Genomic DNA, 26,071 nt, shown 5'->3' on the forward strand with positions numbered 1-26,071 from the left:
CTGATTTTTCTGTGGGTCAGTGGATTCCAACCCCCCAAAAATTCCCCAGCCCTGAGTTAAATATTAAAATTAAGAATACAATCAGTAGAATAGCTTTGTACTGTCAAAGCATTTTGTATGGACAACACCTTCTTGGGCTGTAGAATCTGTGGGAAGTGTGGGGGAAATTGCAGGTTTGGTGGATGAGGGACAACGGGGAGTGGCAGCACCTCACCAGGTGCGGGAGGTGTTATGAAATTAAGGAAAGCACATCTGCTGGATACTTCTGTTAGAATGATGGGCATAGTTAGCAATGCTGACATTTAAATGGGCATATTTTAAGTTTTGTACTTAACCCATTGACATGAATGGGACAATTTATACTCCTCAGAACTGTTGTTTGAATGTGTCTGCAAATTCAGGCAAACAACACTGCATGCCCTATACTTAGTTCAAAAATTGGATGTTGTATTCACAAATATAAGAGCTCAAAACATAAATTATTTTAAAGAAAGCTTAGATTCTGAACTGTGGTTCTCTAGGAAAGGGGAGATCCAATTGCAGAATTTTCAGCCCTTATTTTTATTTAATACCAAAGAATGATACAATGCAGGGCAAAAGTAAAACTCTCAGTCTTATAAATCTATTTCTCATTTTCATACTATTTTTTATGAATAAACAGGGATCAGAATATTTTACTCGTTTGGTGTCATGGGCTGTTATAATTACTGTACATACATTCTGATGAACACTCATCTGAAGCAAAGCTTCCAAGCTCAAAAAGAGGGTAGGAGGACTATAAGAGTTTTAGGAAGTTTCATATAACTGCATCTCTAGTTAGCACAAAAGTGAGTAGCAGGCTGGCTGGTTAGTAACAACACTAAAACACAAGGGGATCATTCTAATTCTAAACAATTAAATGAAGACAGCATTTTAGAGAAGTGACTGAGACAAGGATCATGCTAAATAGTGCGTAACTAGTTTGCTTTCACATCTTGTGGAAAAGTGAAACTAACACATACCTAATGAAAATGCTGAGTGGCACTCACCTTCCGTTGTAACTGGAAGGGAAATCTCCATGCAAGCTGCAGACTGTGCTTTTCTAAATGGCGGCCTCCCAGGTCCTCGGCGATTTGATTTGGTAACATCTGCGCTAGAGAGCCGTTTTCCAGAGCTGCAAGTCTGGGAGGTTGGACTTGTACAATGTCCATTTACATGATCTGCAAAAAAAATCCCCCAAAAAAGTCCAAGGTAAAGAGGCAGCTTCCAATATCCAGAATGCAAGTGAGTTGTAAATGCTGATACTTGAGAATAATTTTAGATGTAATTTCCCACAGAACTGTATATTATTTTTGCAGGTACATTATAGATTTCTGCGAACTCACAGTTTCTTTATCAATACAACTATTTTATAAAAAGGTGTGTAGAACTGAAGTCTTTTGGACTGATTCTTCCCTCACATCACATTTACAATGGTGTAAGTCCACTTACTTCACTGAAACCAAGAGGAAAATCCAGGCCACTGTTTCTAGATCAGATGTTACTATGCTATGTATTAGTTTGACGTCTGGAGATCCTGAGGCTCTAGGGCTTCTCTTTACCTCCATATGTAGATAGTTAACTTATGGGTGGTAATGCTTAAGTTCAGCTTTTGTATCACATCTGATAAGCATATATAGCATAATTTTGAAAATTATTCTTCCATTTTTACTCCCATAAAAATGAAATAATGGGTGGAATTTAGTGTAAGAGCGAAATATTGCAGTTAGAAAGATATGCAGATGCAGTTTAGCATATATCTAATTGTCATTCTTTGGGGACATTAAAAAGTAAGGCATACTATATCTGACTGTTGTATTACATTATCTTTATACTCCATTCTGTTTATAATACAGGTTGAACCTCTAACTCAGCTACCCCTCTGAAACGGTCTAAGTTAGGCACCCTTAGGACCTGACCAGTGCGAAACAAGAGAATCTGACGAACCACAGGAAGTCAATAATGTTCAGCAGAATTACGCTTTCATTGCTTACTGCTCTTAGGCTACATTTACACTGCAGAGCTATTTACGGATACCAGAAGTATCTAGAAATAGCTATTCTGCATCCTTTGAGCAAGCCCATTATTTCAAAATATAACGGGCTCGCTATTCTGACGTCCCTGTAAACCTCATTCCACAAGGAGTAAGGGATGTTTCAGAATAGCACTCTATTTTGAAATTTGGCACTGTAATTTTGAAATAAGCTATTTCAAAATTAATTTGAAATAAACTACGTAATTTGCGTAGCTCAAATTGAGTAGCTTATTTCGAGCTACAAGTGCAGTGTAGATGCGCCCTTAGAAAACATTTAAGGGTAAAATAGGGCTAAAAATAGTACAGAACACTGAGAGCCAGGACTGGTGGCTGCAAATACACTTTATGGGACTGCGAGAAATTTGGCCACACCCATGATAAGTGTACATCTGGCTTACTAAAATCATGAAGGACCATGGATGCTGCCCAGATTGTGCCGGACAAGATAGGTTCAACCAGTATATGTATTTATTTTACTGGTGGACTGCAGCATCTCTCATCTTAAAGTAACATACTCTTTCCCTACCTCACACATTCTTATTACCTAGACTGTCATAAGAGATCAATTGCTGAATGCATTTTTTCTTTTGCAATGTAAAGATCTGAATTCAAATAGACAATCTGAGAAGTATTGTGATGGAGATACTTAAGAGTAAAAGAAAGCTGACCATTTAAAAAAAATAGAACTGGCAATTCCTGTAGCTGAATCTTACAGTGGAGCCCAAGAGCTGAATGAATAATTCACAATGAATAACTGATTTGTGAAATCCCACCTTTGTTCTATTTGTAAACAAAGAAATCACAACATTTTAAAATGCATGTTATTTAAAACATTTCTTGATTTTTTGTCTGCAGATCATTCAGATTTACTATCATATTTACTATTTGCAGTTTGCACTGTAACTTCTTATAATCAACAAACATCAAAAATATAGAACTATGCAAAGCAACACAATATTTGTAATTCACAACAATAGCAATATGTATCATACCCATGCAGGTAGCTTTCCCAGAGCTGAAGAAGAGTTTTGTATAAACTGGAAAGCTTGTTTCTTTCATCAACAGAAGTTGGTTCAATAGAAGATACTATCTCATCCACTTTGTCTCCCATATATTGTAAGGGCAAAAACTGGACCATCTCTCTTTTTATCCTAGATTGTTTATATCTTCATAGTCAGATAATGCAAAACCAAGCTATGAAGCAGGGGTGGGCAAGATGCAGCTAGCGAGCCTAATATGGCCAACCAAAAGGCTGGATCTAGTCCGTGGCCGCCTTGCCGGGATCCTTACCACAGAGCAACTCACACCACTTTAAATGGCTGGCTGTTCTCTGCTCTGGATGCTGGGGAGAGAAGGGGAAGCTTCATGCACTGCCCCTGACCCTCAGCAAAATCTCTCAGCTCCCTTTGGCAAGTTTCTGGTTAATAAGAGCTGAGAAATTTTGTGGACAGCAGAGGCAGCGTCTGAAGCCTCCTCCCTACTCTCCTCTCCCCACAGGAGAGCCACATGGAGCAGCCAGCTGTTTTAACCAGCCTGGGACTGCAGCAGATAAGCAGAGAGTCTGCCCCAGGACTGCTGGCTGGGAGCCATTTAGGTAAGTGCCTCCAGCCAGAGCCTGTGTCTGGCACCCCACCCTCTCCCTCCTCCCAACTACCTGTCCCAAGCCACCACCCTCTCCTGCCCCAGGTCACCACGCAAACCATCTGTACACCTTCTCCCTGCCTCCTCCAGATCACAAATCCCTCACAGACCTTGCACCTCCTCCTGCACCCAATTCCCACTCCTGGACCGTGTACCCCAATCCCTTGCCACAGGTCACAACCCCCTCCTTCATCCAAACTTCCTCTTAGAGCCTTCACCCTCTCCTGCAATCCCAGTCCCCCATCCTAAGCTCCCTTCTGCACCCAGCCAGCATCCCAGATCCCACACCCTCTCCTAAGAAGTTCAGTCCTTGACTACTTACCAAAATCTCAGTTGCCCCCAATTACAAATTGTTGCCCACCCCGTTCTGAAGTGTCCCCTTGCCTGATACCAGCAATGGATGATGGGATGGCTCACTTGATAATTACCTCTTCCCATCCATGCTTCGCTCTCACCCTACCCTCTACTCCCAGATCTGCCCCTGCTCCACCACCCATCTCTATGGATGGGAAGGCTCTGATTAATTTATTGGCTTTCAATCCCAACAGCTGGAATTGTGTACTTCATTTTCATCCAGTGAGGTATTTATGATCAAATTCCATACAGTTCAAGCAGGAAAATGATAGCACCATGCCACACAAGTAAAGACTTTTTATATGACCTGAATTTACAACTATCATTAGATAACATTATGCATACTGACTTATTTGGTAATGCTGTGAGCCATTCCTTTTCCACATGAAACCAACTTTATCACAATGAGCAAAACTGGAAAGAATTTTTCAGTCTATTTTTATTTTAGAAATCAATTTAATTATTTACCTGTTAATATTTGTACGGCATAAAAATGGTGCAGGAGTATGCACAAGTTTATGTTCCTTATCTTTTTAATGCACAGATATCACTTAGCTAAGAGCAGATATTAAACCTGAGAAAACTGGTCTGATTTGGATGATTCATTCAACATTATAGTTCGGGAAGGTGTTTGAAATATGTATTGATTTCAGCAGAGAATCCATTGGGATGGGGAGCTTTCAGGAGCAGAGATTGATTGTTTAACTTCAACCACAGATACAACCTCATGTGGCTGCTTCCTGTCTTCAAAATTTAGTTTGTGTAAAGGAGTTTTAGCATGATAGCTAAATATCTCCAAAGGGATCTTGGACAACAGCGAGGAATATATCAGAGTAAAATGAGTCAATTTCTACAGAAGTGTAAATAGTATTTGTAAGCCCCTTAGCCTATGTGTTCTATGTAATAAAATTTCTCTAGGCTTGTGATTTTAATACATCAAACTTTAATAGTCACTTCCCTCATTCTCATAATATGCTTGTTAGACTCAATTTGTATTCAGGGCCTAAAAGAGCTAGGTACCCAAATTCCACTAAAAATCAGTGGAAGTTGGGAACCTACCTCTAATAAGTGTCTCAAAATCCCATGTCGTATAAGCAAAGCCGGTTTGTTCTTACAACATAAATCAGATTTTGGGATGTGCAATTGCCAATCATTATAATTTCGAAACTTAACCCATTACTGGTCATAGAAATCCCTTCAAGAATTGAACTTAATTTAGATGAGCCACATTAGCGTGTGGTGGGGAATTAAGTGATGGTTAAAAATTCCATACTTCTAAATTTTGCATTAACCTAATTTCAGTAATGACCCAAGTGTATGCTGATGCAGCTTCTGAGATATGGCATTATTGTCTCTATATATACAAAAAGGTTTCCTGTGGGACAGAGTGACATCATCACATCATCCGCATTGCCCCGCCCACAGCTCCAGGCAGCTCCTCTGGCCCTTACATCACTCCTGCAAGGGAAGGGTTATCTTAGGCCACCACCACCAGTTCCTGCCCCCACCCCTTGGTCCTCGCCGCTTTTCGCACTGATCAGCCTCTTCCCTTACAGCCTGCAGACCCTCCTTTCGCTACGCTATCACCACCAGAGCCTGGACAAAGTCCAGAACGTGCACCCCCACCTTTCACGCTGACTGGCCTCTTCCCCCACAGCTCTACTCGCTGCAGCCCTTCCTCATGCCAAGCTATCATTGCCACTAGCTGCCTGGGCCTTCCCTCTGGCCCCAGCTGCCTTTCTCACTGACTGGCCTCTTCCCCTACAGCCCTACTGGCTGCAGCCCCTCCTTGTGCAACCTCCAACCTTCGCACTCAAGACCCCACACTCCAGCCCCCTCACTCATTTCCCTGCCGAGACCCTGCATTCCCAGCCCCCCCACACCTTCCACTGAGACCCTGCACCCGCAGCCCCCTCACGCATCCCCTCGACCAAAACACTGCACCTCCAAGCCAACTCATATCCCCTCAGCCAAGAACTCCACCATCCCCAGCCTCCTCATGCACACCCTCCACCAAGACCCTGCTTCCCCAGCCCCCTCACTCACTCCTTCCACTGAGACCCCCAGCCTGCTCCTGTACCCTCCCCCTGATCAAACACCTACTCCCAGCCTGCTCCTGCTCCCTCCAGCCTGACCAGACTGCCTGCCCTCAGCCCACACCTACCCACAGGAGAGGGGAGGGAGGGAAAGGGTTGGCGTGAGTAAGTGACCAGGGAGCTTTGCAAACAGGGGCAGCTAACAGGGAGTTTCAAGAGGGAGTTCTGAAGGGGAGTTGGAAGGGGGTGAGGTACACTTGCCATTCTTTAAAAACTTTTAAACTAAACTAAAAGCAAAACTTCCCGATTTAAAATAAAAGCCCTATCAATACCCTATGCAGCTGTATGAGAGAATGGGGGTAGAAGCCCAGCAGCAGAGTGGGGGCTATCCTGTTTATTGCACCCAATGTAGCATGTATGATTACCTGCCCTGTGGGTGGGTGGCGTATGTATGCATTTGATGTAAGGAGCTCCTGGCCCTCAGAGATCGCGTATGAGCTTTGGAGGCCAGGGTGGCTGAACTGGAGGAGCTAAGGGAGGCCAAGAGGTATGTAGATGAGGCTTTCCAGGACACTGTCGAACTGTCTCACCTCCAGTCAGACAGCCCCTGTACTGTTAAGGAGGATGAAAGGCTCAGGGAAGGAAAAGATTCAACTGAAGCAGAGATCCATAGTTGGGATCCTCCTTCCAGAGGATATTATTGTATCCTCTCACACTGAGGATACATCTCCAGGGGAGAGAACTCCAGTTGTAAGGAAAAGGCAGGTATTAGTAATGAGGGATTCGATCATTAGAAACACAGATAGCTGCGTTTGTGATGACCGGGAGAACTGTACGGTGACTTCCCTGCCTGGTACGAAGGTTGCGGAGCTCTTGAGACATCTAGATAGTCTTATGTGTAGTGCTGAGGAGGAGCTGGTGGTTGTGGTACATGTAGGTACCAGTGACATAGGGAAGGGTGAGAGAGGTCCTGGAAGCCAAATTTAGGCTGCTAGGAAAGAGATTGAAATCCAGGACCTCTATGGTAGCATTCTCTGAAATGCTTCCAGTTCCATGCGCAGGGCCAGGTAGGCAGGCAGAGCTTCAGAGTCTCAATGCATGGATGAGATGATGGGGGTTTAGATTTATTAGGAACTGGGGAAACTTTTCAGATAGGGGGAGCCTATACAGGAAGGATGGGCTCCACCTAAACCAAAATGGAACCAGACTGCTGGCACTTAACATAAAAAAGGTAAACTGTCAAATTAAGTGTAAAAATATAATAAGAAAAGCCAAAAAAGAGTTTGAAGAACAGCTAGCCAAAAATTCAAAAAGTAATAGTAAAATGTGCTATGACCTTGCCAATAGACCAGTGCCCCCACTTACAGTCCTCTCCACAAGGGCACAAGCCTCATTGACAGCCTTCGTAGTGCAGGTGCCCATTCATGACATCTGTAGGGCGGCTACTTGATCATCAGTACATATGTTCACAAGCCATTATGCCATTGCACAGCAGGCCAGAGATGATGCAGCCTTTGGTAGGGCTATGCTGTAGTCCATGTAGATTAGCCGCCAACTCTGCCTCCTTTGGTAGAGCTTGGGAGTCACCTAACTGAAATGGACATGAGCAAGCACTCGAAGAAAAAATGGTTACTTACCTCTTGTAACTGTTGTTCTTCAAGATGTGTTACTCATATCCATTCCAAATCCCACCCACCTCCCTTTCATTGGAGAATTCCGGCAAGAAGAAACTGAGGGGGTGAAGGGTCAGCAAGGGTATATATGCATCGATAGAGTGGTGTCACTTCCGGGGACAACTCAGCTGGCGCAACAGGTACTGCTGAGGGAAAATAATGCTGAAGTAATAGTAAAATATTTTTAAGTACATCAGAAGCAGGAAGCTGGCTAAACAACCAGTGGGGCCCTTGGATGATCGAGATGCTAAAGAAGCCCTCAAAGATGATAAAGTCATAGCGGAGAAGCTAAATGAATTCTTTGCTTCAATCTTCACAGTTGAGGATGTTGGAGAGATTCCCAAATCTGAGCCTTTCTTTTTAGGTGAAAAATCTGAGGAATTGTCCCAGACTGAGATGTCATTAGAAGAGGTTTTGGAACAAATTGATAAACTTAACAGTACTAAGTCACCGGGACCGGATGGCATTCACCCAAGAGTTCTGAAAGAACTCAAATGGGAAATTGCAGAATTATGAAATCAGTTTCTGCACCTAAGGATTGGAAAATAGCTAATGTGACGCCAATATTTAAGAAGGGCTCTAGAGGTGATCCTGGCAATTACAGACCGGTAATTCTAACGTCAGTACCAGGCAAATTAGCTGAAACTATAGTAAAGAATAAAATTGTTAGACATACAGATGAATATAATTTGTTGGGAGAAAGTCAGCATGGTTTCTGAAAAGGGAAATCATGCCTTACTAATCTGCTAGAGTTCTTTGAGGGGGTCAACAAATATGTGGACAAGAGGGAATCCAGTGTATATAATATCCTTAGATTCCCAGAAAGCCTTTGACAAGGTCCCTCACCAAAGGCTATTAAGTAAAGTAAGTTGTCATGGGATAAGAGGGAAGGTCCTTTTGTTAGCAGGAATTTAATGTGATTAGAAATGCACTGAAACCAAAATGGAGACTGTGACTAAAGGAACAATTCAAAATGGAGTTGTGGTGCATGATGGGATTTTAAAATGGAACCCAACAGACTGAGAAGACTTTTGCCTCCAAAACCACTCTCTGCACACGGTACGTGACTATTCACACCATACCAGTTTGTCTGCACCCAGCACCATTCTCTGCACTCATCACTCCAGCTGCTATCCCGCCAAGAAGCGCTTATAAGCTTGGACCCCAAGAGAGTTCGGGTTCCTTGTTCCACTCCGGCTGGTTCGTCATTCGGTTTGTGTAGTTTGCTGTTCTCCAAAGGACCCTGGCGAAGGCTGAGGCCTGCCTGGAACAGATCACCATCTGCTGCCCACAGGGTGCTTCAGCCCACCACTGTGGCAAAAGCCCAGTGTAAGTGGACTCCAGCTACCTGTCCTGACGAACCGGACACACCGCCTAACTCCAACTGCTGTGGTGAATGCCCTCTACTCCGGAGCTGGGAAGACCATCTTGTGTGTATTCTACTCACAAACTGACTATTACACTATCGACAGAGCAACAACAAGGACTCCTCAGTGTTCCTCCCCCGAGGCTATCTGAGCTAAAGGGTTGTAGGTCCTGAGCCTTGGCTGTTGGTTACCATCTCTGGACAGAATGAGTATAATTTCCTTTACACACTGCATAAAGGAAATTATTATTTTAAAAGGGTGTAGGGTTGGTTTTACAGTGTTGTGTTGTGTTTATTCAAGTTTATTGGTTACCCGTTGTATTTCAATACACTTTTACATTTTTAAATTCGATATCAGAGTCTGTGTTTATTTCCATCCGAGAAATCCGCTGGTGATAGATACAGTGGGTTCCAGGCCGGATCTCCTTCTGGGACAAAGGCATTTACCATCTAGTCAGCAGCCCCAGTCTAAATTAGTTTACTAGTGCGCCTTTGCTGGTAACACTTTCGTGGATTGATAACTGGTTAAAAGACAGGAAACAAATGGCAGGAATAAATGGCAAGTTTTCAGAGTGGAGAGGGGTAACTAGTGGAGTCCCCCAAGGGTCTATCCTGGGACACATGCTGTTCAATTTATTTATAAATGATCTAGAGAAAAGGGTAAACAGTGAGGTGTCAAAAATTTGCAGATACCACCAAACTGCTCAAGATAGTTAAGATCAAAGCAGACTGTGAAGAGCTTCAAAAAGATCTCACCAAACTAAGTGATTGGGCAACAAAATGGCAAATTAAATGCAGCGTTGATAAATGTAAAGGAATGCACATTGGAAAACATAATCTCAATTATATATACAATATGATGGGGACTAATTTGGCTACAACTACTCAAGAGAAAGATCCTGGAGTCACTGTGGATAGTTCTCTGAAAACATCCACAGAGTGTGCAGCGGCGATGAAAACAGCAAATAGAATGTTATAAATCATTTAAAAAGGGATAGAGAATAAGAGGAAATATCTGATTGCCTCTATATAAAACCATGGCATGCCCACATCTTGAATACTGCGTACAGATGTGGTCGCGTCATCTCAAAAAGATATATTGGCATTGGAAAAGGTTCAGAAAAGGGCAACAAAAATGATTAGGGGTTTGGAATGGGTCCCATATGGAGAGAAATTAAAAAGACTTGGACTTTTCGGTTTAGAAAAGAGGAGACTAAGGGAGGATATGATAGAGGTCTATAAAATCATGACTGGCGTGGAAAAAGTGAATAAGGAAAAGTTATTTACCTATTCCCACAATATAAGAAGTAGGGGTCACCAAATGAAATTAATAGGCAGTAGGTTTAAAACAAACAAAAGGAAGTTTTTCATCACTCAGTGCACAGTCAACCTGTGGAACTCCTTGCCAGAGGATGTGATGAAAGCTAGGACTTTAACAGGGTTCAAAAAAGAGCTAGATAGATTCATGGAGGTTAGGTCTATCAATGGCTAATAGCCAGGATGGGTAGGAATGGTGTCCCTAGCCTCTGTTTCTCTGGAAGCAGGTGACAGGAAAGGGATCCCGTGAGGATTACCTGTTGTGATCCCTCCCTCTGGGACATCTGGTATTGGCCACTGTTCGAAGAAAGGATACTGGGCTAGATGGACATTTGGTCTGACACCAGTATGGCCGTTCTTATGTTATGGTCTTATGGCGAGCATAGCTCCCATGTGGCCTGTCTGTGAAAGCTGCCAGAGAGAGTGGGTTGGCAAGTATAGTAAGCAGAGTGCACAGCACCTGGTTACATTTCAGCTGAAAGACTGGGGAAATAGGAAGACAAAACTAACATGTTCAAATGGAAGAGGGAAATCACAATTGTATTTGAAAAGGAATTCCTTGTTATCTGTTATTATGGTACAAGATGAATGTTGGAGAATTTTTCAGAAGGAAAGTTAAATTACAATTTGAGGAACAATATCTCTATGCATCATATGAAAAAGTATAAATTATATGCTAAAAAGGAAAGCAATATTACAGTTCAACAGGAGTTTTAAAATTGACTTGATACAATATGATTTCAAAGAGTGATGTAGGTAGGTGGCTAGATTCAACACTGTTACTTTAGTTTTATGCTGATTTAACTGCCCTGACTTCAGTCATGAATGATCTAGGAACGAATCAGATCTATTGGAAATAAAATGTTAATGGTAAGAATTGATGTTGCACAGAACCATCTCAAAAGGGATTGCCTGTGAAGGAAACCGATTAGATATCACTAACTTCTCCTCTGTGGGTGCAAAAAACCTTATAGATCTTAATGTACAATTTCACTATGTTCTTCAGGTATCTTACAGTATCGGTACTAAGTTTTCCATTTGGCTTTATGTCACTACAAACTAGATTATGTGGCATCATGGTACAATATATATACTACGATGCTGAACTATGCAATGCCTAACATTTAGGCATCTAGAAAAATCACTAGAACAACAACTGGATGTTCAAAGCCTGAATTAGGCTCCCACATTTCCTATACAATGAATAAGAAGAGATGGATGCCTAAGAATAAGATTTGGCCTCCATCTGTGAAAAGGAGAATTGCACTGGATGGAAGGATAGGAGTGCAGGTGTCTCAGAGGTTTGAATCTGAGATGGTGAGTCAGTGAAGTAGTCACAAAGAACAAGGGATGTTAAATTGCAGTTATCTGACTCATAGTATAGTCGATACAATTTGTATCAACTACACCGGGTGACCAACCCATTCTGGGCAAAGAGCCAAGATAGCAGTGGAGCCAGTGCGAAGAGCAGGGGGCAGAGTAGGAGAGCAAAGCTCTAAAAAAGCTTCTGCCCCTTTAAGAAACCGCATTTAAATGCATTTTGAGACTTTTTGGCCACAGCAGGCTCCTGCTGCTTGCTGCCATCTTTATTTCTGCAGCTTTCATGGCCACACCGGATGGCTCCCCTCCCCAGGTCAGCAAAGGGAGCTGGGAGGAGAGGGCCGTTTTTGGGGGCACGGGGACAGCTTTCAAGCCATGGGGGCGGGAAGGGGGGGGCAGGGCTTTGCAAGCCGCACCTGGGGGGATGAGGTGGGAGGAGAGAAGAGCCTCGGGTTGGCCACAGCTGAACTACACGACTAGTTGATAAGGGCCGCTCTACAGAGCTGCAGTGGGGGTAGCTGCAGGAGCTGGCTCGAGCTGCGACTGAGCAGTTCCAGCTTGTGCTGGCTCTTGGAGCCACCCTGCTGTAGCTCTGCCGGGACCAGCAGCCCCTTTTTGTGGTGGCTTGGGCTGGCCAGAGCCAGGGGCTGTTGCTGGAGTAGGCACTGCGAACAGCGGCTGCTTAGCAGCAGCAGCCTCTGTCTGCAGGGGGACCCAGCTCCCCGCTGGGACCCCCATGGACAGGGACTGCTGCTGGAACAGTGTCCTCTATTCCCTCCATTGCCTCTGATAAAAGCAGTGGAGGGGAGAAGCAGCACTGCAGAGCTGGTGCTGGGGGGCACCAGCTCCTGTCCCCCCACATAGAGGCAGCAAAGGGTGGGGGGAAATGCAAGTAGTCGATACTCCATTCGACTACTTGCTAACACCCCTACAAAGAATTCAATAGATTTAGATACTTCATGACAAAGTAGCAGCATGTGCCTCATGAAAAAAACCCAAAAAATACAAAACTAGCATTTATTTTCCAAAATAGGTAAGGTCTGTGCTACAGGTAAGATCTGAGGGATACCTATGTTAGTCTGCATCTTTAAAAACAACGAGTAATCCTCAGACACTAACAAACTATATAGAATCATGAGCTTTAGTTGGTAAAACCTACTTAATAGAAGAACTGTTGTGGAAATAACAAGAAACAAAATATATATAAAGGAGAAGTAGTACCTGTCAATTGTAGAACCCATGTCAATAAGGCTAATTAAATGGGCTGGATGTATCCCATTCATAGCTTTTGATGTGAAAAAGAAAATGTTAGAGGCAGGAGAAACTGGCTTTGTAATGTGTCAATCAATTAATGTCTTTATCTAAGCCAGGGTAACTATGAAATCTGAAGATAAATTCCAGTTCTACAGACTCTAATTGATTAGTGAAATTCCTTTGTAGAAGATGGCTACTTTAAAATCCATGATTGACTGACTGGACAGGTTAAAATATTCCCCTGCTAGTTTCTGTGTTACCATTTTTGATGTCTAATTTGTGTCCATTTATCCTTTGTCATAGAGACCATCCGGTCTGGCCAATATATATGGCATAGGGGCATCTGACACCTGATGGCACAGATCACATTAGAGGATGTGCAGTTGTATGAGCCTCTAGGGAACAATAGGGATCAGATCTGGGACCGGTTTTGTTCAATATCTATCAATGATTTAACAAAGGTATTTATCAACAATTTAGATGATAACATAGAAAATACACTTATATAGTTTGTGGATGATACCAAGCTGGGAGGGGTTGGAAGTGCTTTGGAAGCTAGGATTAAAATTCAAAATGACATGGAATGGAAGCTTTTAGTGAATTTAGCAATACTACAACTAAATTATGTATTTGCTATTCACAATTATTTGTCAAAAGGTGCAACGATTTGGTCTTCTAAGTTCCATGGTATTTCTATTCTGTGAATAGACATTTTTTAAAACACAGGAGAATAAGAAATAGTAAACATTCTTGTTTGTGTATCAATGTATTGGTTATAGCATGCCAGCTTAGTTATTCGCATGAAGAACAGCTGTTCCACAGTTATTCACAGGCAAAGATCCCATTTGCAAATAGTGAATAAAAAGGGGCATACATGTTGTCACACAGAACAGCCATTCAAAATATGAACATATGTTTGCAACCACTGTTTCTGTAGTAGTCGGCCAATTCAAACAGCAACCATCTTTTATAAAACTGTCTAACATTAATCTTCTAGATGCCATACAGAATTTAATCCGTGCCAGTTGATTCATTAAAGAAATAATTACCAAGAAGGGAATAAATAGGATGCAGCAGCAGGAATAGATTTTATGCAGGGGAGCTGCTAATCCTTCAGTTCTTTATCCACTCTTTCAGCAGTTTATTTGTTGCCAAAATACATAAGCCTGGAGAATTAATAATCACTGGTTGCTGTCTTACAATACACAGAGGTCATTTGTTAAGGCGATTGCTTGTGGGTGGTATGGAGGAATGTTTGGGAAGCTGAAGCTATTTGGGAAGCTGTAGCTGAAAGTTTGGGAATGGATATTTCTTGATTCTAATTTTATCCTGGTTCTATTAGGGGCATGTCTACATTGCAATATAAATCCAGGGTTAGTGGGACTCAAATCAGTTGACTTATATTAAGGAACCCTGGCCTTAAACATCTACATTGTATTTCAACCTTATGTTAAGACTCTTCTAACTCATGCTCAAGCCTAGGGCTTTTGTGGCCACACTGCATAGCACACACCCAAGTTAAAGTAACCCTACCTCAGAGTCCCTAGTGTCCCCTATCCCAAAATGTGGCACCTCTAGTCCTGGTACTGTGGTGCACTGTGGGAAAACTTTACTGCCCAGCCTGAATGTCACCAGGTAATGGAACACTTTACAAAAGTCTTGACTGGTTACTCCTGGTTACTGTACATTGCAAACCCAGGAGGCTCTCTGAAAGGCTACGTCTAGACTACATGCCTCTGTCGCCAGAGGCATGTAGATGAGGCTACCAGGCATAGGAAAATGAAGCGGCGATTTAAATAATCGCCGCTTCATTTAAATTTACACGGCTGCCACGCTGAGCCGATCAGCTGTTTGTCGGCTCAGCGCGGTAGTCTGGACGCGCAGGTGTCGACATCAAAGGCATTTGTCGACCTCCCAGGTAAACCTCATTCCGCATACCTAGGTGGTCGACAAATGCCTTTGATGTCGACACCCGCGCGTCCAGACTACTGCGCTGAGCCGACAAACAGCTGATTGGCTCAGCGCGGCAGCCATGTAAATTTAAATGAAGCGGTGATTATTTAAATCGCCGCTTCATTTTCCTACGCCTGGTAGCCTCATCTACATGCCTCTGACGACAGAGGCATGTAGTCTAGACGTAACCAAAGTGTGCTTGCAGATCAGAAACCAGAAGAGAATGCTGATCAGTGCTACTTCCATTCACGAGGAGAGGTGGCTTCCATTTTAATTAGAGTCGACTGCAGGTTGCTGAGGTAAATGCCCAAGTGTTGCCTCTCTTCACCTAACACTTTGCCAGATTTAAAATGCCCTTGAAAAGGTAATATGGGTTACAAAAGAATGAAATGGAAATCAAAGAGACTGTCCTTCCATAAATATTTGCTTTCATGGGATACTTGGATACACTGCACCAGATAGGAATCAACCTAACTGAACATACAGTATTCACAAGCGTGGAAATGGAGAACTAATATTTCTGTGCACTAACATAAAGGATGATGTCTTGTTTGGAATGGTGATGAGGAGGATGAAAGACCCTCAGGAAGATAAGGCAAGAAAGACAGAGCTTCTTTGTCAGAGAACAGAGTCAGACTGACTTTGAAATGCTGTGAAAGGTCAGGAGTGGCGTAGCCCTGTCTGATGTCATCTGCCAAGGGTCACTCTGGCACTGCATTGGTCTGCCTCTTCCTATGACTTGGCCTTCCGACTAAGTCACTTTAAAGTGTTTTCCCTTCTGGGGTACATAAACAAGGAAAATTTACACAAATGAATCGTCTCAAAGCTGAGTTGAGGCTCTTTTCCTTCCGAAGGTACTCATTCGGCTGTGGCCTTAGTTGGAGTTAATAATTAATACAAAGGAATAATTTTATCTCAAAGGAGTCACTGGGCAGTAGAAATTTGATGAGCTCCTGCCTACCCTCAGCTTTCTCTCTAGGGACTAAGGACTGATGAACTACTCTCCTGTCTGGTCTGCTGTCAAGTGAGCCTGGGTTGCCCCTCTTAAGTGCCTCCTTCCAAAGCTGACATTTACCACAGGTATGACAGAGGAAGCCACATGAACCCACATTAGTACATTAACTCCATACTCTCCAATGTGGGCTTTGCACACCTCCCTCACAGATGCTGACAAAGAAAAAGAGAAAAGGGAGAGATATCGGAAACACTAGTAGTGTGTCTGGGGAGAAAGAAATTCTTCTGGCCTTTAAGGCTTTTTCTTCAGTGTAAAAAAAGTGTGTTCTAACCTCAGGAAGACATGATAATAGTAATTTTAAAACAAATTAGCAGTCAAAGTATACTCTCTGCTCCATCATATCCGTTACTTGAACTGCCAATGTATGAACTACAAAGCACTTTATCTTCACTAGGATTTTACCTCATGTTGGGCATCACATGATTACCCAACACAAGGTAAAAACGCAGCTTCCACCCCCCAGTGAAGCCACATTCTTAGAGGTGGAACAGGATAAAAAAGTACCTGGCTTCTAGCATTCAGCCAGAGGTATGAGACAGGAGGTGGCCTATTCCGAAGAAGTGCAGCCAGTCGTGTGGAGCCAAGGCAGGTAGGGAGGCTGCCTTAGCTATGGGTCCCTGCTGGAGTCCACTATTAGGTTGTAAAGTAAAGCCCAGTGATTGCAAGAGTGACAAGAATGGATGGTCGTAAGTTTACTAGGCTTTAACTAAAAAGATTGTTGAGACAATTAACCTTGGGAACTTCTTTGAGATCCCAGAATGCAAGCTGCTATATTTGTATTTTTGTGTTTTAAAGAGGAAGGCAAGGAAGAAAAGGGTGAAGAAAAGAAAACATCTGACCTCTGATAGCACTCACTGAGGCACTTTCATCAGGCTTCAACAAACGACATAGGAGAAGGGAGAATTATCTCTGATACTGAGATTCTACTAGCCCAGCAAGATTTTATGGCTGCCCACTCACACAACGACTAACATTTTCTGCTTAGCCCTGTTATCCAACTTAAAAAAAAAATGCTACACTGGGTCCACAGTCAAAGAAGAAATAATCAAAATGTTCATTTTATCAGAAAAAATAGGATGTTGATGCCTAGGAGAGTAAGCAAATTAAGGTAGCAACTGTATAAAACATTGTATTCCTATCATACACATTTCAGCTCAACTTCTCTTTCCCTTTCCCTAAATTCTTCTTGTTTACATAAATCATCCATATATTTAAAAAAAATAAAGTATTAAATATGTGCATTTATAGTGAGGCTTTTCAGGTAAGAATATTGCTCTTTGCCAGCATAATTCCAGTAATTAAAAAAGATCATACAGAACATGACTTTATTTTGTGCTATGATGATCCACATGTCTATTTTACATTTCAGAAGCTTAGTCTATTTTTTGTGTCATTTACTCACTGAAAGGATGCTCACAGATTCCTGCTACAGCATAAAACCTTTTTCAAAATTGTCTGACAGTTATATATCAACCTACTTTATTCTCATTTGGAAGGAAAATTGGTGCTATCATATCCATTACTAGTACTAGACAAGAAGGTATTGAATATGTTTCTTTTACTTCTTTAATAGAGAAGTCCTCATTTTGAGATGTGACATGGTTAGCCTGCTATTCTGGAGGGAGGGGCATTGCTGTGGACTGTGCATAATATATTTCTAGAACTGGAAATCAGGATCGTGTGTTTCTAGTCTTATTGCCACTGACATTCTGGAAAATCATGGCATAGACATATAAACCCAAATTTTCAAAAATAGCCTCAAATTTTGGGTAGCTTTTTCTATGGCCTGAAAAGTCCTGAGGATACACATCAATTAAAATCAACTGGTTTGCCTGAACATGACTACAAAAATTCAAGGATGGGTGAAATCCCAGAGGTCTAGAGAAGGGCAAAAATATTACCTACTTTTAAAAAGGGCAAAAAAGATGACCCAGGGAATAATAAATCAGTCAGTCTAACATCTTTACCTGAAAAGATACTGAAAGCCATTTTAAAGTACCAATATAAAAGCACCTAGAGGATATATAGTTACTAGGAATAGACAGCATGGATTTTCAAGAACAAATCAGTCTGTGGATGTTTTTAATATTATCCTATATTTATGAAAAATGAAATAAGGCTGGATAGAAGAAAGACTTGCAATTTCTTTCCAACCCTTCTTGATCAAGTTATGAGTACGAAAAGGCTGTTTTGTTACCAACTAGCAAGGTAAAGTAATGGATGATTCTCTGGGCTCCACATTAGGAGAAGCGTCTTCCCAGCTTCTTTCTTTGAGCATGATTTTCTACAAACTAGCACTCTGTGTTATTAATAAATAAATGTGCAAAGTAAGTGTGAACTAAAATAAATATTATAGTCAATATGAGCTAAGAATTCTAATTTGGTAATCACAATCATTACGATGAATTGTTTATATATTCGAGAAGCACCTACAAGCTCCAATCAGATTTGAAGCCCCCATTGTGTTCACATGTGAGGAAAAGATGCTCCGGCCCCAAAATAGCTTTCAATCTCACTCACTTTCAACAGGCTGGGGCAGCTATATGGAGTACAGGAAGGGGGTGAGAGCTCTGGCTAGGGGTATGGACTCTGGGCTGGGACAGGTATTTGGAGAGCAAGATGGGGTGTAGGGGCTCTGGGGAGGGGCCAGGAATGAGGGATTTGAGGTACAAGAGGGTGCTCAGGGATGGGGTGGAAAGGTTAGGGAGTGGCCTCTGGGAGGGAGTTTGGGTGCGGGATGGAACACCATGCTGAGGCAGGGGGTTAGGTGCACGTGTGCGTGTGTCCTTACAGCACTTACTGTGGCTCCAAGGAAGTGGCTACCAGGTCCCTGCAGCCCGTAGGTATATTTGTGGCCAGAGACTCCATGCACTGCCCTTGCACCTGCAGGCACCACCCCTGCAGCTCCCACTGGTCACAGTCCCTGGCTAAGGGGAGCTGTGGAGCTGGCACTGGGAGGCAGAGGCAGCATGTGGAGCCTTCCCATAGCCCCGGTGGCTGCTTCCAAGAGCCGCAGGGAACCAAGACAGGTAGGGAGAGTTCCTTAGATCTGGGTCCCTGCTGCACTGCTGACTGGTCTTTGAATGGCCTAGTTGGTGGTGCCAATTGGAGCAGCAAATGAAGAAAGATTCTATAGTCTGGTACACTGGGAGGTAGGCGATGCAGGGTATAGTCCCCCTGCTTCAATGACTATTTATTATTTACCCACAATGGAACATCTTCAAAAAGACAGACAAGGAGTTCCACATCTGAATAGATCAATGGTTAGTCTCTTTTAGGAGTGCAAAAACTCCTGTTCAAATCCTTTCCTCCCAAGAGGTGAGGGGGGAATTGAATCTGCATCTCCAACATCCCTGGCCAGTACCCTAACTACTGGGATAAAAGTTACAAGGGAGGTACACATACCTTCTCCTCTGGTGTTTCTTGTAAGAACAGTTAGGTGTCTAACCTGTCTGACTTCCGGAGAGAGGTTCCTATGGACTGCCAGCAGAGACAGGCATTTCCTACAGTCTGGACTTAGGTGCATACTGCTTGGAAGGGATGGGGTTCAGGGCAAATACTGACTGGTGACAGTGGCTAGCTTAGGTGTCTCACTGCCTAATATGTTGGATCCTGTTTTTAGGTGCCCCTCTCTCCTCTTGTATTGTTCCTTGATGGATCTAGGCCTTAGTGCCTTGTCCCATATTTACTGACGTCAATGGAAAACCTGCACAGACCTCAGGGAAACCAGATCAGGCTGTCAGAGAATATTTCCCTTTAAAAATAATAGAAGGGTTTTTTTTTTAAATGCTTGGCAGCTCTTGCTGAATTTACTTTTGAAACAAGTGATCTTAAGCAGCTTTTAATTTTTTGCCATACTTCTATGGAAAGATAACTTCTGTTTAAAAACATTCAGCATGATTTCAAATTGTTCAACTGGAGAATGAAGAAATAATGGCTTTTCTTTTTTACTATCACAGACAATACAGGAAGCTTCTCTTAAGCTCTATGTACGGTGTCTTTATAATTTCTGATCAAATTGTTGATATCTTCACATTATTCATGCAATGAGATGCTTTGCATTTGTACTGTGCCTGTAACAGCAGGATCTCAAAGCCATTTTGCAGTTGTATTATAAATATCTTCTGGGCAAGTATTTTGTTTCAGGAAATGGCTAGAGGACTGTCACAAGTAATTTTCTATGAGTGAAAGGTAACATATCAGCAAAGCTGCTTGAGGAAAACCAACGAGCTTTCCTGCTAAGCCAACAGAGAAATTTATACTGATTTTATATCACTGCCTTTTATCCTAGTGTGAATACCAGACATTTAGTAGGCAGAGTTCTCTCCCCCCCCCCCCCCAAAATGCTGTATATATTTTATTCACCTGCCTAAAAATGTCTGGATAAATCTTAGGAAATTATGTTTATTTTTTGAAGGAAGCTGCTTAATAGTGTGAGACTAAAACAGTAAAACGAACTCATGGCTGATAACTGATTGCCCTGTTTTAGTCAAAGACCAAAGGATAACTCAGAGTCTGGATTCATGACAGTGTACAGCACAAATCTATGTGATCAAAGCAGCAGTTACAGCAATTAAAACAAAGCTTTTAAATATTTAAATAAGGCCATAATGACTCTCTTTTCAGATGGAGGATGGCTCTGAATCCCTGTAATAACTGTGGAAACATTAAAAGCTTCTAATGCAATGAGCAGCATTCCCTTATGAGATGAGGAAAATCTAGAACTGCAAAAGTGAAATGGAAGATATGGCAAAAATAAAAACCCTTCTTGTTAAAGCAGTAACATATAGCCCTACAGTTCCTATCCCTGAGATGATCAAATATTGGAAAGTTTGGAATGATTTCCTTAATTCATCTAAATTGTTGTAACAGGCCATGGAGAGAGGGAGACAAGTGATCTTTTCAGATAGCTTGGATCAAACCACATTACACCTAAAAATACAGATATAATCTCAGTGAGTTGCAATTGAACACCAACTGGGAACTGGTGAAGTGCAGGGAATATTGGAATAATGTACTGCTTCTGGTCTGCCCTTATAAATATGCGGTCTGTTACAATCTGCAGTAGCTGTAACTTCCAAGTGGTCTACCAGCATATCCCTCAAAGAGCACATAATTATTATGGAGGTTTCAGTATTAGAGTGGACTAAAACAAGCTCCTGATCTGAACAAGCTGGATTAGGCCTGGGATCAGGCAGGAAAAGCTTGGTTCCTCCTTTCTAGTTTGGAGCTGTCTGTTTTGTCCCTATCTGAGTATCAGTGTCTCACCTCACTCTCCCACCTATCCTTCCCAACTCCATATCTGCAAGGAGTCTCTGCTGCTCCCTTCTCTCCCCACACCCTCCCGCCCCGAAATGCCAGCTATTATTTTACCAATTACAGATTTAAAAAAAAGACATTTCTAGCTCCACAAAACACCAAGTACTCCAGGCACAAACTCGAGACCCAGAAGTATCCCACATTATGAAAGGATGGACAGACCTTCTCAGTCATGGGGAGGGTAGCTATTCTTTCCCATACACTGAAGCTGCATCCTAACAAATCCACCATTCACCTTTACCTTACATGGATTAAGCTTTAGGCAACTTGCTGTCATTCAAAACAACAGGAAAATGAAATCATTAGATTATCCATGTCCCATGAAAGAAACAAAGCTGTACATCTTTCCCATATTGATCCAGGATCTTGCATCTCCCTAGTAGCCTTGGTTCATGCTGACTAAGAGGTGGTGACAGATTAGTCTTCTCTTGCTGGATGAACACAGGTTGGATGAGCAATTATACATCACTCTATGACCTGCCAGACTCAACAGCCAAGTGAACAGAATGACTTTGTGAAGGGTAACAAATGCCACCAACAGATAGAAGACAGTAAATATGGACAACTGATCTTTGCTAGGAGGAGTTAGTCCATAAAACCCTAAGTATCTTCAGGAACCATTGCAACAGTTGTATTATTGGCTATCAGAGAGGAATCCAAGTGATGCGTTACCACAATATCTGAATAACCTTGTCCCAAAAAGCTAGGACAGAGAAAAAGCAATAGTTAATGAGACCATCAACTTCAAGAGATGGTTTCTTGAGCAAGGGCCTTACAGCTCTTTGTCTGGGACATATTGCCTCTCTGTCTTCCCTTAGAAAGGCATTAATGATCACAGTCAACAAAGTACTCCGTACTTCTCTGCTAGAATTTACTAGCTGTTATGGACATGGATAATAACCAAATAGGAGACAGTATATTAAGCTGGGGGCAAAAGTGGCTGAAATTCAAACAATGTGGCATTTGACCCCTGAGATTTTATTTTCTAAGCTAAACTCCTCACAGCGAGAAAAATCTACTCTATTTTCCAGGCAGTGATAGATTAGATTTACAAAGCTATCCAGAATCCAGTACAGTTTCAAAAGATGAAACTTCATGAACCTTAATATGCTTCCCTTCTGCCAGCTATAGCACATAATTTTGAAAAATTCTCCACGCCGCCACTGATCAACCTTACAGCGGAATGACTATCACTACAATGCTGACTTCAACTTACATGTGCTTTATCTGTAACAAGTTATCTATATACCAAGATCACCTGTATGGACAGCATATGAGGGGAGAGTATTTAGAAAAACATGCTACTGATAGTCAGAGACAACAGAGGGCATAATGTATAACCAGTCTCAACACCTAAGTTGTCTGCAACTGATTCACGTTTGTCAGTCTCTTCAAGGCAGACCACTAAAACAGGCATCTCTGCTGCCATTGTTAGCTTACACTGAATGTGTCCTGTGAGTTAATTCACAGAGACAGGTAGAAGAATAGAAGACACATGCTCATTTGGAATCAGAGAATCACAGAAATTAGATAGAAAACCCTGTTAATCATCCAGTCCATCATCCTACAAAGTCTGGATTGTCACCTATATTACTCTAATGGCTATACCACAAAGTGATTTACTTAGGCTAGGTGTTGCAGTGCCTAACTTTTAAGTATCATTCCACGTAGTGGAATCCTCAGCCCTGAGTGAAGTGCACAGACTCCCTATTTAATGCATGGTGAAAGTTAGACCCCAAAGAAAAAGTCTAAAAAAAGCCAGCATGCCAGGTGAGGGGCTGCCTAAGCAAGCCAGTAGGAGATGCCCAGGAGAAGGGGATGGCCTAAGCACCATCCCTCAAGGGGATATTTTTTAAGTTGAATTCTCATTTATTAGGCAGACAATAGAGAGAATCACTTAGATTTCTGACTCAGTGATTGTGCCTTCAACATCGTAACAATCTTCTGCTCCTCAATAAGGAAAGCTTGTTTGATTCTGCCGCGGAAACATTTAGCACACCTAGAACAACCATACGCATCTTTGTTTTTAATAATCTCATAAGGACTGTAGGGCACACAGCATGAATACCATGAAGTCTTCCTGGACACACACCACATGCAGACTTTGGTGCTTTGCCAACTTCGTTGGTGCAAAGGTAAATAATCCTGTTACCTGATGTCCAAGAAAGCCTGGTCTTGTTAGAGGCTGTGTTGTAGGACAACCTACTTCAAAAGGCACTAAGTCTGGGATGGATCTTTCTCAATCAGCGCTGTAGAAATTGCTCCATTTTATATAGAGTCCAATCTCTTAGGTGGCCTCTGAGCCAGGAGTGCCAGAACCTTGGTAGAAGAGTGTGTGTGAGGGGGATGAGGCATTTCACAGCGATCCCTGAAATCTGAATTATTGGATTAATTTTCCCTAGACATATTAGGTCTACCCTACTATTTTCTACCTCTTTAGCATCAATGGTATATTTCATCAATATCCTTTGTATTCCTTTTTCTAGATCACTGATAAAGATATGTAATAAGACAGTTTTATATTACTAGTCTACCCAACAGGGACTCTTCCCAATGCCAGATATTATCACACACATTCTTGGTTTATGCTCTGTCATCCTGTTTTCAGTTCATATGATTTTTTATTCAAATCAATTTAAATTAATTTTTTTCAAATTCAGATTTCAGGTGTCACTATCAACATTATTTTACTAGGGACTGAAGTTAATGTTATAGGAAAGCAATTGCTAGGGTCATTCTTCATTACATTTTTTTTTATAAACATCACTACAGCTTGAGAGAGAAATAAACTCCACATGACCAAGAGTCTTTAGAGACACTTCTTCTCAAAGTGCTTTGTGTGAGCCTTTCAACAAAATAAATTGGCTCACTCTGACTCCTCCCTCAGATGAGACCAGAGAAGAGGAGGAGAGAGGCAAAGGAAGGGTGCCATTCTAAGCCCACCTTAAGCATGGAACATGGCATCTATGCTCGAAGGCTCCCTGCATGTGCACGTGTGAGATAGCATAATTTGAGCTAATTAGTTACAATTTATCTGCCCTCTTTTAAATGTTGGGTTTAAGTTCCCTTGGCTCAAGCTTTGCCTTCATTTACTGTTCCACTTCACTAAAATAATTAAAGAAGATAACTGAGAAATAAGATTCAAGTAGTGCATTTAAGAGCTGTTATAGTATGTTTCAAGTGGTGTTCTGAGAGACAAATGGCCAAAATCTGTCCTGACACCTGAGAAGTGCAACAGACACTATAAAATACATAAGCGTCCCATCATGCTTGTGAAATGGGATTTATACATAAAATTAGGAAAATAGACTAGTGCATGCACTGAGTGTTACAGGTACAGATAAACATAATTGACAACCAATCAGAATGGTTTGGTTCAAATTTGTCCAAAGGTCTGAAGTAATTTCATTATAAAAATTACACACGCAAGTGTGCAACGATTTGCAAAATGTAATTACATGAAAAATGAGTGTTAAACAAGCAAAATGCTGAATGCTGCCAACAGAACTGTATGGGTTAATAGGTGGTTTTAAGAAAGCCTTTCAAACAAAGCCTTCAAAGGTTATCGTGCTATCTTATGGATCAGTTGGTAAAAATGTTTTGCCAAATGAATGTAAGGAAACTTAAAACTGTCAGCTTTCGCCTACCGTACCAAGATCAGTCTTAAGATCTGTTGGCAGACTTAACTTTCTTGATCCTTTAACTGAAACAACAGAAAAAGGAGAAAGGCAGTTGTTAATAATTAAGAAAGAAGAAGGAACGAGGGAGAACAACATGCCATCTTCTGATTAAAACCATGTTGCACATTTTGTATCGGTGTATAAAGGCTGAAACGGTGTTCAAATATTGTGTTCAGAACTAGTGTTTGCCTAACATCATTCAGCAAAATAAATTCATCTGAAGACCAAAACATTGGAAAAGACAGTGTTCCAGCTGCAAAGTGAATGGTCCTTTACAAAGTCTTTGCTGTGTATTCCAATATCTTACCTTACTATGACTGGCATAACAAAAAAAGATAAGAGTAAGGTAAATGTTGCAAGTGCAGATGTTGTAAAATATCATAAAATATTTTAATAACTGGTAACCAGTTCAATAAGAGGGTGCCACTGAGTTAATAGGTTCTGAAGACACCATTCCTTAAAAGACATCAACTGTAAAGGAGACGGTTTATTGCATATATTATGGAGACAGCACACATACTGTACGTATTATAGATGAGAGGAAAGATTGCATAGGAATGAAATACAATAGCTTTAAGATACGTTTTAATATTTTATATAAATCAAAATACTATATTGAATTTATTTTATTTGTTCTCTTGCAAGAAAATCCACGTTTTAACATTTTTTAAATTAAACATTTCAATGTTTTTGTTTGAAAGAACTTCTTGTATAAAAATTTCCTATACATTTATTTTAAAATACAGGTCGGACCTGCCTGGTCTGGCACCCTTGGTATCTGACTAGTCCTGAAAGAGGGAGTATGCTGGACCAGGAAAGGTCAACTTTAGACCCTCTGCTGTCAGCCTCTGGGCTCTTCCCGGTGGTCACCAGTCTCCTGGTCGAGCTCTCCTCACAACCGCCGACTCTGACCACAGGGCTCCACTGCTGGCCCTGGCCAGTCTCCTCCCCACCTGCTGCCAGACTGGCTGTGCTCCCGGCCCCCCTAGCTGGGCTCCAGGCCACCAGCTCCCTGGCAATGGGACCAGCCCTGCTCCTGGCCCCGGGACTCTCAGCCGGCCCCAGCTCTTAGCTACAGGGTGCCTTCTGG

General features: G+C 42.0%; 1 protein-coding gene and 1 pseudogene across 6 annotated transcripts in view; both read right to left on the minus strand.

The window, feature by feature from the left end:
- The window catches only part of STXBP5L (syntaxin binding protein 5L), a 456,584-nt gene that overhangs the window by 30,826 nt on the left and 399,687 nt on the right, over positions 1–26,071 (minus strand). For 4 of the 6 annotated variants that reach the window (XM_075905165.1, XM_075905156.1, XM_075905197.1 and 1 more), the window contains 2 exons: positions 24,954–25,004; positions 1,029–1,199 (listed from right to left, as the gene is read on the minus strand). In XM_075905165.1, coding sequence (XP_075761280.1) covers positions 1,029–1,199; positions 24,954–25,004 — 222 coding nt within the window. The remainder of the gene's footprint in view (positions 1–1,028; positions 1,200–24,953; positions 25,005–26,071) is intronic. The other 2 variants (XM_075905178.1, XM_075905171.1) reach the window with 1 other exon arrangement.
- On the minus strand, positions 23,112–23,760 carry LOC102452174 (large ribosomal subunit protein eL34-like; annotated as a pseudogene).

This window comes from Pelodiscus sinensis, chromosome 1, assembly GCF_049634645.1.
Source record: "Pelodiscus sinensis isolate JC-2024 chromosome 1, ASM4963464v1, whole genome shotgun sequence".
Lineage (NCBI taxonomy): Eukaryota > Metazoa > Chordata > Testudines > Trionychidae > Pelodiscus > Pelodiscus sinensis.